The following is a 12075-nucleotide window of genomic DNA, read 5'->3' as shown; positions in this document are numbered from 1 at the left end:
TGTTTTGTACAGCCCCTGGTACAGTGGGTTTCTGTGCTTGGCTGAGGCCTCAAGGTGCTGCACATCACTTACTGGTCTAGAGCCAAGCTGCCAGGTCATACACCCTGGCCGCCATTCTGCTGTGTGCCATGGAAAAACCTTCTGTTGAGGGCACATTGTACTTCTGCACAGGGTTTGGACAGTCTTCGCTCAGCATTATATTCTGAGAGGAGATTCCCAGCTGAACACTTCTTACTTGTCTCTCCTCCCAGCTTTTGCTCTATGTGTAGGGGAGAACAGGCACCTGGGCTGCCCAGCACCCAGGGAGTGAGGAGTTGTCTCCACAGTGTAACTGGCTGAGGGTAAGTTTAAAGGTTAAAACATGGGGCAGCCATTTGGCAAATATAACAAAGGTATCTGCAAACTCCCCATGTGTTCAGACAGTTGCTCTCTTCTGCACCAGATTTATCTGCCTGGGCCTGGCTTGGCATGAAGGAAGCAGGTATGGGTATGGTCTAACATGTGCTTGTCCATGAGTGGGCACCATTTGTTGCATGTCCTGTTAACTCCTTCTCTTCCTCTCTCCCCTGCACAGTACAAACAAGTGGAGCAGTATATGTCCTTCCACAAGCTCCCTGCAGACATGCGGCAGCGCATCCATGATTACTACGAGCACCGCTACCAGGGGAAGATGTTTGATGAGGAGAGCATCCTGGGAGAGCTGAGTGAGCCCCTCCGAGAGGTAAGGAGGGGGTGGTGAATGGGCAATGCATGTTCCTGTCATTTTGGGTAGCTGTGGAGTTCCCGGTGTGCAGTCTTCTGTCCCAGTGCTTTGCGGAGGACTCTGTCAGTTGATGGGAGCGGTGGGAGGCCAGCTTTCCCGTTAGCACTGGTTCTGTGTGTGCTTTAATGTCATGCCCAGCAGAGACAGTACATCTATGTGTCTGAGCAGCCATAAAGGCACCATTTTGCTTGGGGCTGTACCTGCTTCTGTGTTGTGCCTAACTTTCTGGGAGAGCAAGGCCAAGGAGAACATGGCCCACAGCTTGGCCACATCTCTGTCGGAGACAGTTTCATTCAGAGGGGGTGACTGTCCTAGCCATTGGTGTATGTCTGGTATTCCCTTGCCTTGGTCACGGCAGAAGTCACTGCTGTGGAGAGAGAAACCGTTGGCATTTGCAGGACTCCTACCCGAGTCTGTTAATTGCTGCAGCACAAGTGATGTCTGACATAAAGGCAATGGGGGCTGCAATATTCAGGCCCTGCCACCCACTCATCATGTGAACAGGTACATCTTGGCACCTTCTGAGGCCATGGCAATGTCCGGCAATGTCCTCCCCATTCCCAAAGAACCCCTGCAGGAAAGCACTCTGGAAAGTGCCTTGCTATTACCTCACACTTCTGCAAAATCCCTTCCCTCCCCTCACACGCACCGCTGCCTGGTACGGCATCTCAGTAAGCTCCCACCTCGTGCTCCCTAATACTAAGCTGTATCTCATGTATTTATATAAACTCTATGCAGTTCCTCTACCTCTACCTCTATGCCTCATCTGTGCCCCATCCATCAGCTGTAGCAGCATATTGAGTCAAAGGAAAGGAGGGGCCTCCTAGCAGGGCCCACACTTGAAAGGAGTCTCTACAGAAAACCCCCTCCCCTAGCTGAAGCCTAGCAATGCAGGTTCTCCCTAGTATATGCCTCTAATATGTTACCCACAAGCACCAGAAGCAGTCTTCCTGCTATCTTTCCCCCCAGTCTTGTACCTCCATAGGAGATAGAAGAGCTGAGGATCTACCAGCCATATATTAAAACTAGTTCTGCCAAAGCCTAAAAGGGCAACCCTGAAAAGAACCCCAGTGAGGAGGAGACAGATGGTTCCCCAGCATTCTTTCTACCTGCTCCAGTCATCCAGATCCTCCTTCCCTGCTTGGCTGGGGAGCGTTGTGCTGAGGTGATTTACTCAATATCACTTTCTGCCACTTTCTGAGTCTGAGCTGACATGGCACAGAGCAGCTCCTGTGCAGTGGAAAGTGCTGTCATACCCTCCAAGTGACAGCAAGCCACAGGAGGCGGCACAGTCCCTGTCTGCTGTATGACAGCTGAACAGCTGAACTGGGTTTTCTTCATCTGAGGTTGATGATCCAGCCCATGCCTCAGTGACTGGTGGGCACCTCTCCCTCCCCTCTCTTGACACTGTCCCCAGCTGCCCAGGATAATTCTCTGTGCGCCTTGGCACATTTGTGCTGTTTAATATCTCATTGACAAGGAAGGGCAACAAAGAATGTAAGGCTGCCAGGGTGAGTTATAACGTTTTCCCAGAGAGGAGCCCTGGGCTTTTTCATACAGCATTTCATCAGTGCTATGCACCTCTCTCACAGTCCAAAGTTCCCTGCAGAAAGAGGTGTATTGTGTGTATTTGGGAGGTTGGGGGGCATCATCCCTGCTCAAAGAGAAAGCATATGAATGAAAGCAGTGAAGCATGGTGTCAAGCTATCAGCTTCAGCTCGCGCTGCTACATGCTCTGAGCATCCAGACCCCATTCCAGCCTGCACTGGGGGAGCCAGACTAAGGGAACAGCATTTTTTTTTTTCCACTTTCTAATGTACAGGTCAAGTGGGGGATCTTCATAGGTTATTAGATGTTGACTAAATATATGTGTGTGTCTTTTCTGCTCCCTGTCCCATCTTTTCTCCCCCCTCCCTCTCTCTCTTTCTCTCTCTTTCTCTCTTTTGCGTCACATCATGGTCAGGAAATCATAAACTTCAACTGCCGGAAGCTGGTTGCCTCCATGCCTCTCTTTGCCAACGCAGATCCCAACTTTGTGACATCCATGTTGACCAAGTTGCGGTTTGAGGTGTTTCAGCCAGGGGATTACATCATCCGAGAGGGCACCATTGGCAAGAAGATGTACTTCATCCAGCATGGGGTGGTGAGCGTCCTCACCAAAGGCAACAAGGAGACCAAGCTGGCAGATGGCTCCTACTTTGGAGGTGCGTGTTAGTGAGTCACCCTTACATAGCGATACCCACTGCGTCCAGGACAGGGTAAGTCCTGGACACACAGGGATGGCAGCATGTGGAACTGATACCCAAGGCACCTACTCCTCCACCCTCTGTCTCTGTTCATCTCACCTGTCTTGCAGCTTCCCCTATAATAAATTGTGCAATGGGAGGTGACTGGGACTCATGGGCACTGCAGGAGTCTAGATAATAAATAATAACAAAACAGAGAAGGGGAACTTAGTTTTTGTAGGTTCATTTCTTTTTGCCCCAAGCAAAGTGACGGACCTGTGAAGGTGAGAAACTAAAGGGAAAAAATGGAGCATTCTCAATTCTCCAAGCACATTTATAGTGTTGCCTAGTCCTACTGTCTGGCATCTATCATGTATAGACATGTGTATAAACACAGAGGAAAAAACATAGTCCATCATCTCCCCAGCCTGTAGCTCAGCAAAATGTCGTGAAGGTCAGCAGGCAGGCGTAATGTATCAGCAGCAGAGCTCTGGAACAGTGAAACTAGCATGAGGTCAGAAAAGAGTGTAAGAGAAGATTTAGGGTATTGCTCTTATGAGTAACACAGAAACACCCTTCCTATCAGAGCCCCATAGAGACCTCACTGACAGCCCAAGACAGACAGTTCTCTGGTAGATGCATGTTTCAGTACAAGCACTGAATGCACCACAATTAATGGCCTACTGAGAGGGGGCGGAATGAAACCCGCTTTTCCTTCCCTTCTATAAGGCGTTTTCTCTATTATAAAATCCCTATCGTGCATTTCCTACACTCTTCTTAGACTCCTAGTTCCTGTGAAACAACCTGTCTGCACCTACCTGAAGTACAAGGATTTTGCACGTCCCTAGCAAGTTGGGTCAGTTTGCTGGGATTTGGAGTTACGGCGTTGGAGCCAGGATACCCTGACTCTGACAGATTTGATTAAAATTGCCCATGACATTCAATGTGTTTTAGATACCATACACACAACTCCTCACACACGTTCAAAGCCGGCATGGTCTCATAAGCATCATTTCCTTAGGAAAGCAGCCTCATAACGCACTTACAACCTTGTAGTGCTGCTATACCAGTGCTTTGGGGTAGACCCAGAATGAATCCTAAGAGTGGTGCTGGTGGATTGACACCCAACATACAGCAGAGAGAAGAGTGCTGACAGTCTTTGGGTCACACCGTCTGTCTTTAAGTGCTTCTCTTAGCTGCCCATACTCTGTGTGTAATCAGTGGAAAAGCAGGACTCGGGAGCTCTGCACTGAGTGTTCAAGGAGGTCTGTGCCCAAGTCAGGCATTTATGGTAGAGTCAAGGGCTTTCTGTTCTGTAACCAGCTGAGCATCCTCCTAGGAGTAGCTGACTGCAGTGTAAATACACCAAGAGTTAGTAGGTGCCGCTACCTTGGCTTTCCCTGACAATCTGTAAGTTTGTGGCACATCTACAAAAAACTTTGAAAACTTTGAAAAGACAAATGTTCCAGATGTGAGGATCAAAATTACTACCAGGCATCAAGGCCCCAGGTCAGCACAGAGCCTTTAGTACAAATCTAGGGAGAGAATTAGCTTCAGTGAGAGCACGGCTTGACCTTCTGCTCCCAGTGCCCATGAGGAGCTGGAGAAATTCAGCTTCTCCACTCTGAATGCACAAATGATATCTTTGATAATCCACCATAACAAAACTTGACTGGCTAATTAGATCATCAGAATCCTGAGGTGCAACTGCATGTAGCAGCTGCCACAACTGAGCCCTCTGGTATTTTTAAATGTTACTGCTTATGCAGAATATTACCACTGTTCATGTTTTCAGTGGGAGTGCAGGTAGAGTCCAGCTAGCAAGGAGACTGGGTGGCAGGCAGGACTGCCCGTGAGCAACAGTGTCAGGTCTTATATCGCAGGGGTGATGGTGTCTATCCCCATGTTCTCAGGCTGGGTCTTTTATTCCAGAAATTTGCCTGCTGACCCGTGGCCGGCGCACAGCCAGTGTGCGAGCTGATACCTACTGCCGGCTCTACTCCCTCTCCGTGGACAACTTCAACGAGGTGCTGGAAGAGTATCCCATGATGCGGCGAGCTTTTGAAACTGTGGCTCTTGACAGGCTGGACAGAATTGGTAAGTAGAAGGCGTGAGGATCTTCTTCCCAGTACCTGCTGCCCTGGCACCCCATCTCCAGGCTTGGTCCTTAGTTCCTTTGCTGGAACTGAAGGAGATCCCAGCCTGTCTCTCCTTGCCTGACTTCAGCTCCTACAAGGAGACCCATTCACAATCAGTTAAATCCACATCCTTCTCTCTCTCACACACATACACATTTCTGCCAGCTCCTGCTTCCATTTGTTTCCCTTTCCAAGAGTTCTTCTTGAAGAACCAAGATCTGCAGTCTGAGGCCATCAGGGCCATGCTGGTGAATTTACTAGATTTTGAATTTTAGCTCAGAATGTGTAAATACCCACAGCCTCCCAGGTTCAAGAGAAAACAGACCAGGCTGTGAGCCCAAAGTCCTGCAAGCAAACGCCAGTATTTCAGCGAAATGTTCTGTGGCAGAAATCATCTCTCAGCATGGAGACATGAGTGTTTGTTAGAGTGTGACCTGATTTTGCAGGGTTGCTGGGTAGGGTATGACTGCATGGGTTATTGGTATTAATTTTTTTTTAAGACAATGTTGATGAGAAAGAATATTCTTCTCTGGTATATCAACGCATAACGAAATGCAGACCATAATGCAGACCATGCTCCTTTTTGGGACAGGTTTTTTTCTGGTCATAGTTGACAAGCAACTGGAGAAGCAGGAAGTGCTGTATGGAAGGGAAAGCTTTGGGTGCTTTCTGATCCTAAAGAGACTCTTGTGCAAAGCCATCAACAAAACACAACCACAAAGCACCTGTTCAGCTGACCATTAGAGTCCAACTATAAATATATTCAGTAGAAATAGGCACCTGATTGAACAAAGACAGGGAACAATTGATAAAAATCTAACCTCCCACAGCCCAAATTAAACACAATTAACCAAAGAGTATTATTGAATTGCTATAGCTCGTAGTGACCCATCCCAGAATGCTCTCCTGTCCCGTGGGAGACATACCCTGTGCTGCAAACATCCTTGTCTAACTAGAGAAGACCAGGATAACATTCCTTGTTCACAGCCAGAGACATTTAACATGGAGAAATTAAGTGACTTACGCAAGGTCATGCAAGAAGTCTTTGCAGAACTGAGTGAGGACTGAGCATTTCAGAGTCCCAGCCTAACTTCTTTAGCTTCTTATTATACATCTCTTAAAACTGCATGAATTTTCATTGCTTTTCAGAATCATAAAGATCAGTGCAGGTCTGAATACAACGCAGAAGGTGAGGAAGATAATGGGGTGAGGATGGTAGGGAATAAGCTGGCATCCCAGCAAGGGGTGCAGTGCCTCAGGGGCTTTTCATGCCAGGAACATTGTATTCTGTGCATCTCATTACTTGCTGCAAATCAGAAAGTGTGACCCCTGAGGAAAAGGTTATGAGCTAAATATGTAGAGTTCGGCAAAGCCCGTGCTAATGAGGCCCTAGTGTTAGTAGCAATAGTCCCATCACTTGGGTTATTTAAATTAGACTGAACAAACCGCTAAGAAAATGTAATGGCACAACCAGGAATGGGCCAGCTTGACATTGTCTCAAATTCTTTGGCTTTAGATGGTCAGTGCTGCTCAGCTTCCTAGCCTGATACTCCCTGTGACTGTGTATACAGGTGGGCAGGGCGTCCTGTGCGCCTTGTCTTTTGCTCTGTGTGCCACTGCACACGTAACTAAAATTCATGGAAAACTCTGAACCAGCATAAAGAACCTCACACTCTTCTTCCCCTAGGAGAAATTCCCTTCCACACTTTGCATCTGCAAAATGTCAACATAAGGTCAGAAGGTGACACGGAGCGATTGGAATAACAGGCCCTTTGGTGCAGAGCTCTGGCATTGTCCTCCCCTCCTTTTGCCATTCTGCTGACCCGAGACAACATCAGTCCCATATAAATGCAGAGACCTTCAGAGTCATACATTGAAAATCCTAGTGCTACCGCTGTTTCCCTGCCAATCAGACTTGAGAGCTGCCTGTTCTCTCAACTTTACATCCTCTACTATTGCAAAATAGCATCTTCATAGCACCTTCCAACCCTGTTGTGCCCAACACTCTTTGGCTGGAATTTCCCAAAAGAGCCTAAGGGAGTTATGTGCACCCTACTGAAATTGGCAGATCCCATGGAAATCCCCGTCTTTATAAGTAAGGCATTTCTTCACCTTCCCCTGAAACATGCACCATCCAGAAAGAGCAGTGCAGTAGCTGTGTAACAGCATGTGACTTTTTAGGGAAGTCAAGATTACTGCATGCTGCTGAGACTCTCTCTGAAAGTAGAAGGATTATTCTAGAGGACTGAAGTTAAGGAAGAGCAGTTCTTAAAAGCCAGGTATAAACAGAAGCAGGACCATATTTTTGGTTCCTGTTACGTCCAGCTCAGGACCTGTACACAAGATGGAAGCGAATGGGAGCCTCTTTCCAAGTCAGCAGTGCATTCACTAACAGCCTTCTACCCAGATGACAACATGTCCTTGAGAAGCCCGTGCCTCACTGAGTACACGAAATGATTCAGAGGGCTCTATCACTATTCTGGTACCAGAATAAGATGCATCCAGTATTCCCCCTGTGCAGTGAGGAATCAAGAGAGCAGGGAGAAAAATCTCAGTCCATCCAGTCACAGTGACTGGAGAGATGTTTACTGGATTACCTGCTATATGGAGGATTTGGAAAGCATGGTCTAAGCTTGTCTAGGTAGCAGGGAGACAAGATGAGAACATAAGACCTCATCCCTTGAAGCAACAGGAGCAGTACTGGTTGGCTGGAGGTGTGATGAGGCATTCACTTTGCAGAGCAAATGCAGTTTGGAAGCCTGTGGCTAGGCAGAGGGGAAGGAGAGGGGCAGATGCACCCTGATCTGTGTGCCCCCATCGCTTCCTGCTGGTAGATGGGCAGTGCAGCAGCATGAAGGGCACAGCCCCCCAGAGAGCTGTCAGCTACATTGATCACTTGGCAAAGAGCATGTTGATGTATCCTTCTAACCTCTGTTGTTAATGGGAATTGATATTGGCATCCTGCCTGTGCCATGCATCGCTGGGGAAGAAGTTTCCCAGGTGTTTTGCACTTGCAGAGCTCTTTAAAGACTGGAAGGGATTAGTCTTCGTGAATTGACTAAGGCTGGGATTCTACAAAGATCTGTTCCCTGCTTAACTCTGCTCTCTGAATAACTTCAGATTCTAAAGAACTCCTCAACTTGCAAAATATCACACGCATAACTCTCCACAGGCTCAGGGCCTGAAGATTGAGACTCAAGGAAATTAGGCTGATCACTGATTAATGATCATTTTATCACTGATTAAATCTTCCCTTTTTCTTGTTCTTTGTAGTATTTATGTATTGAAAGATTTGTTAATTTCTCCAGTGAGTAATTCTTTGTCTGACAAGCATTTGTGAATCATCCCAGTTTGTGATGTGTCAGTTAGTTACATAAGTCGCATCATTCTGTTCCTGAATGGCTTTGAAACTGGCTTTCAGTGACCATTGAAGCTTAAAATTAGATTTTCACAAGTATTTGCACTTGTAAAACACAACTGGTCAAATGTTCATTGAAAGTAAATACAATACAGGTCATAAATATTGTCGAATCAAAATTCACTGATGCGTTCAAAAAATATTGAGGGGCAATTATTTTCCATTGTTGGTTGTGTTGTGATAAATACCATAAATGTCTGTCATAAGGTTGCTTATCATCCGTATCAAGATCATTGGTGAGAGCTGAAGGCATACTTAAAGCCAGAGGAAGTTATTTTTTCATTTTCATGAGGAATTTCTCGCCACGTAGTTTGAAATGCATACATTTTGAATGCCAGTTGCATATGTTTTGATACAAGGATCCCAGTTAACCCAGGATTAAAAATGCCTTGCATTTCCTCCAGGCATTGCAGATGCTAAAAAACCAAAGAAAAGCTAAGACAACACAATACCAGTCTCTGAATATAATTATATAATATTATTGCGGTACAAGAGTGTCTGTTCAAGATATTATATTGGTAGAAGTTTTTAAAGCTTTGTCATATAAACAAACCACAAAAATAGCTGTTCCCAAACTTTTTGACTGGGCACCCTATTTGTCAGCTCGTGATCACGCTTCTGCAATTGAAATCCTGTTGGGTTTGCAACCCCGCTTGTCTAGGTCATGACTAATACTCTGGGATCTGCTGCCTCAGAGGAAGGGCTGGCCTGTGTTAGGCTAGGTGAACTGTGAATGAGAAGATCTGGGATCTGTGCCAAGCTCTGCCACAGATTCCCTGTTTGTCCTTGTCATGCCTTTGCTCTGTGCCTCAATTCCTCATCTCTTCTACAGGGAAAATAATACTAAAAAAGGTGGAGCTTGGCCTCTGAATGCTTCTTAGCTGCCTACTCCCTTGTGGCAGGTGCCGTGCGAGATCATATGAATAACTGAAATGGACTGAAATGTGTAAAAATAAAACAATGTGTACTCAGCATAAATTTTACACTGTATCCACATTGTAGTCCCAAATTTGTTTACAGTACGCAGGTGAGTGACCCCCAAAGAGCTGCACATGTGAGATGAGCAAGCAGATCTGGTCATAACGAGAGAGAGAGAGAGAGAGATGCTTCTTATTTGAGGCTGCTGCTACAGGCACAGGTGATGTAAAGATAGAAGTTCCTGCGGCCCAGGTATATGATGCTAGAGTGTGTGTGCTTTGGGATAAAGCTTTATTTCAAAATCACGTTGAACACTACCCAGCCCTTTAAGGAGGTGGAATCTTATTATCCAAGTACTGAGCAGGTGAGAGTATCAGTGGCTGACAAGAGATAACACAGGTTCTCCTGTGTTGTGTCCTCTCTGATCACCTGAATAACCTACAAACATAACTGTTTATGATGAATCAAAGTTCAAATACCACAGTGTGTATTCCTCTGACTTTAAATCCTCTCCCGTGATTTCCAACACTACAATGTGGAGATCTGAATCTGACTTTTATAGTCAGCAGAGAGAAAAAGTCATTTAGAGTGTGATTTGTCTTATCCTCAGGTGGCTATCTAAAATGGCTTAGGTGAATCACACCTTAGAAATGCTATCTAGCACAGAAATGCAGGATAGGAGCTTGGTCTTAAGTAGGAATTAAATATCTGAATTCTTTTTATTTGGAAGTGAAGGCCCAGACGCAGAGTATTTTCTGGTTAGCCTAAGGAAAGATATCAGCAACTCACCAGTCATGAGTGAATACAAATGACTTCAGCTTAATTAAGGTGAACTGGCAACCCTGTTCACCTGAGTATGAACTGCCATTTCTCATGCATCTCTAGAAGGAAAATAAAGCCTAAGACACCCCAATAGAAGGGACAGTGCGGGGGGGTGGTGGTGATATCTCAGGAGACCTGTCTTTGACTTTGTAAGGGACCTTGGTCACATCAGTTTATTCCAACCCATGTCTACCTTGCAGGGTTCAAGTTCTCTGGGAAGTTTGGTATTCTAGGCAGGAGTCACTAGTACTACAAATGGGTAGTTGGCTAGCTGGGAGACATTAAGCAGAAGCGAGAGATTTGGGGGAGTCGTAGGAGATACAATATATTTGTGCTCCATCTCCATGGGTCCCCCATCTCCATGGGTCCCCCAAGTTACCAGATTCCTTTTATATTTAGAGAGCCATGTCCGCAGCTTTTTGCTATCTGCATAAAAATAAAACACCTGTTCAGATAACATTTTACCATTCCAACACCTTTTAAAATAATTTTCAACCGCCTTTTTAAATATGTGAAGTAGGACCTGCCTACCAACCACGCCTCTAGACTCAGGTGACTTTCCCTGCCTAGAAGGCAGTCCAGTAGCTATCTGCAACCAGGCTACACTGCAAAGCACACAACTGACAGAAAGACAGGGCCAGAATGTCCAGAGTCTTCCAGAATCTGTCCCTGTCACAGCTGTCAGCTCCAGTAGGGCACTAAGAATTGAGCTTTGGCTCCAGACACAAGCACTTCCGCCACTTGAGGAGAAGGCAGCTCTTTGGCTTCAGTCTCCAGTGATAAGTAACAGCCAGGACACCATGCTTCAGGCAGCACAGGGCGTCACAGGCACTCCAGAATTGCACAGTTCTTACACACGTTCATGGATATTCACAAACAGTTTGCTGTAGATAGCTCTATATATTCAATTTTTTTTTCTGCAAAGCTCTGTATGATGGGCATAACTGTGAAGACTGCGAGGGAAGAGCTTCATTTATTTTAAGTTTTGTTTAACTGTCATGAGATTCATCAGATAACATTATTCACTGTGTATCATTTGACCTACAGCAGTTTGTCCCAGTTAAAGACTGTGTTCTGTCTGTTAAAAGAGATGCCACATATTTTGGAAGACATCTATTCAGTTTATCCAGAGGAGAAGCAATCAGTGGTTGGCCTGAGATGTACAGGGCGGGAAGACCTCCACTTGGAAAGATAGGGAATTGTCCATTTAAAATTTTTGAACTCACTATTGTTTGTTAAGATGGTAATAAGAAAACAAATTCAGCTAACCTCCCCAGTACAATGGGCTCTACTGATAAAATTCATTTCCCTTTCAATATGGTATTTGGCTTTCCTGCAATAAACCCCTGTGTACAGGTGTGACTCCACATAGGTTTGCAGAGGACAGAGCAGGGGAGAAGGAGATACTATTGTACTTCAAAGTACCACCAGAGGTCAAAGGATACAGCTTTAGCAAGAGAGAAATGAAACTGCAGCATGCAGGTGGGTGCTGCCTTGTATGTATCATGGCGTAAGAGCACACATACGGCAACTACTGCAGAGCAGTTCATTGAGAACTGCACATCCCGCTTGTAATGTATTTACACAGCCAGGCTCTCAGGAGAGTTAATCTGAATTAGTTTCTAGAGCAGATTTGTTAAGTGCACTGAACTCCTCTGTGGATGCTCTTAGGGTTGATCCAGCTGGCTTTGCTTTGCTTCCAAGAACTAGTTCAATTCGGAGCGGAAACATTTACATGACAGTTAATGCAGTTCAGTGTGGGTTAACATACATTTGAGAGAAAGTCAGGCT

The 12075-nt window shown here is 45.8% G+C and overlaps 1 protein-coding gene across 1 annotated transcript in view; it reads left to right on the top strand.

Moving 5' to 3' along the window:
• Positions 1-574: 574 nt before the first annotated feature.
• LOC104074114 (potassium/sodium hyperpolarization-activated cyclic nucleotide-gated channel 4-like) overlaps positions 575-12075 on the top strand; it is a gene marked incomplete at its 5' end in the record, with an annotated part of 19385 nt that continues 7884 nt past the window's right edge. Inside the window, 3 exon segments of the mRNA XM_009574128.1 lie at positions 575-721; positions 2727-2967; positions 4921-5085. Coding sequence (XP_009572423.1) covers positions 575-721; positions 2727-2967; positions 4921-5085 — 553 coding nt within the window.

Source organism: Fulmarus glacialis, unplaced genomic scaffold, assembly GCF_000690835.1.
Source record: "Fulmarus glacialis isolate BGI_N327 unplaced genomic scaffold, ASM69083v1 scaffold1573, whole genome shotgun sequence".
Lineage (NCBI taxonomy): Eukaryota > Metazoa > Chordata > Aves > Procellariiformes > Procellariidae > Fulmarus > Fulmarus glacialis.
This window is presented reverse-complemented; position numbering and strand designations above follow the sequence as displayed.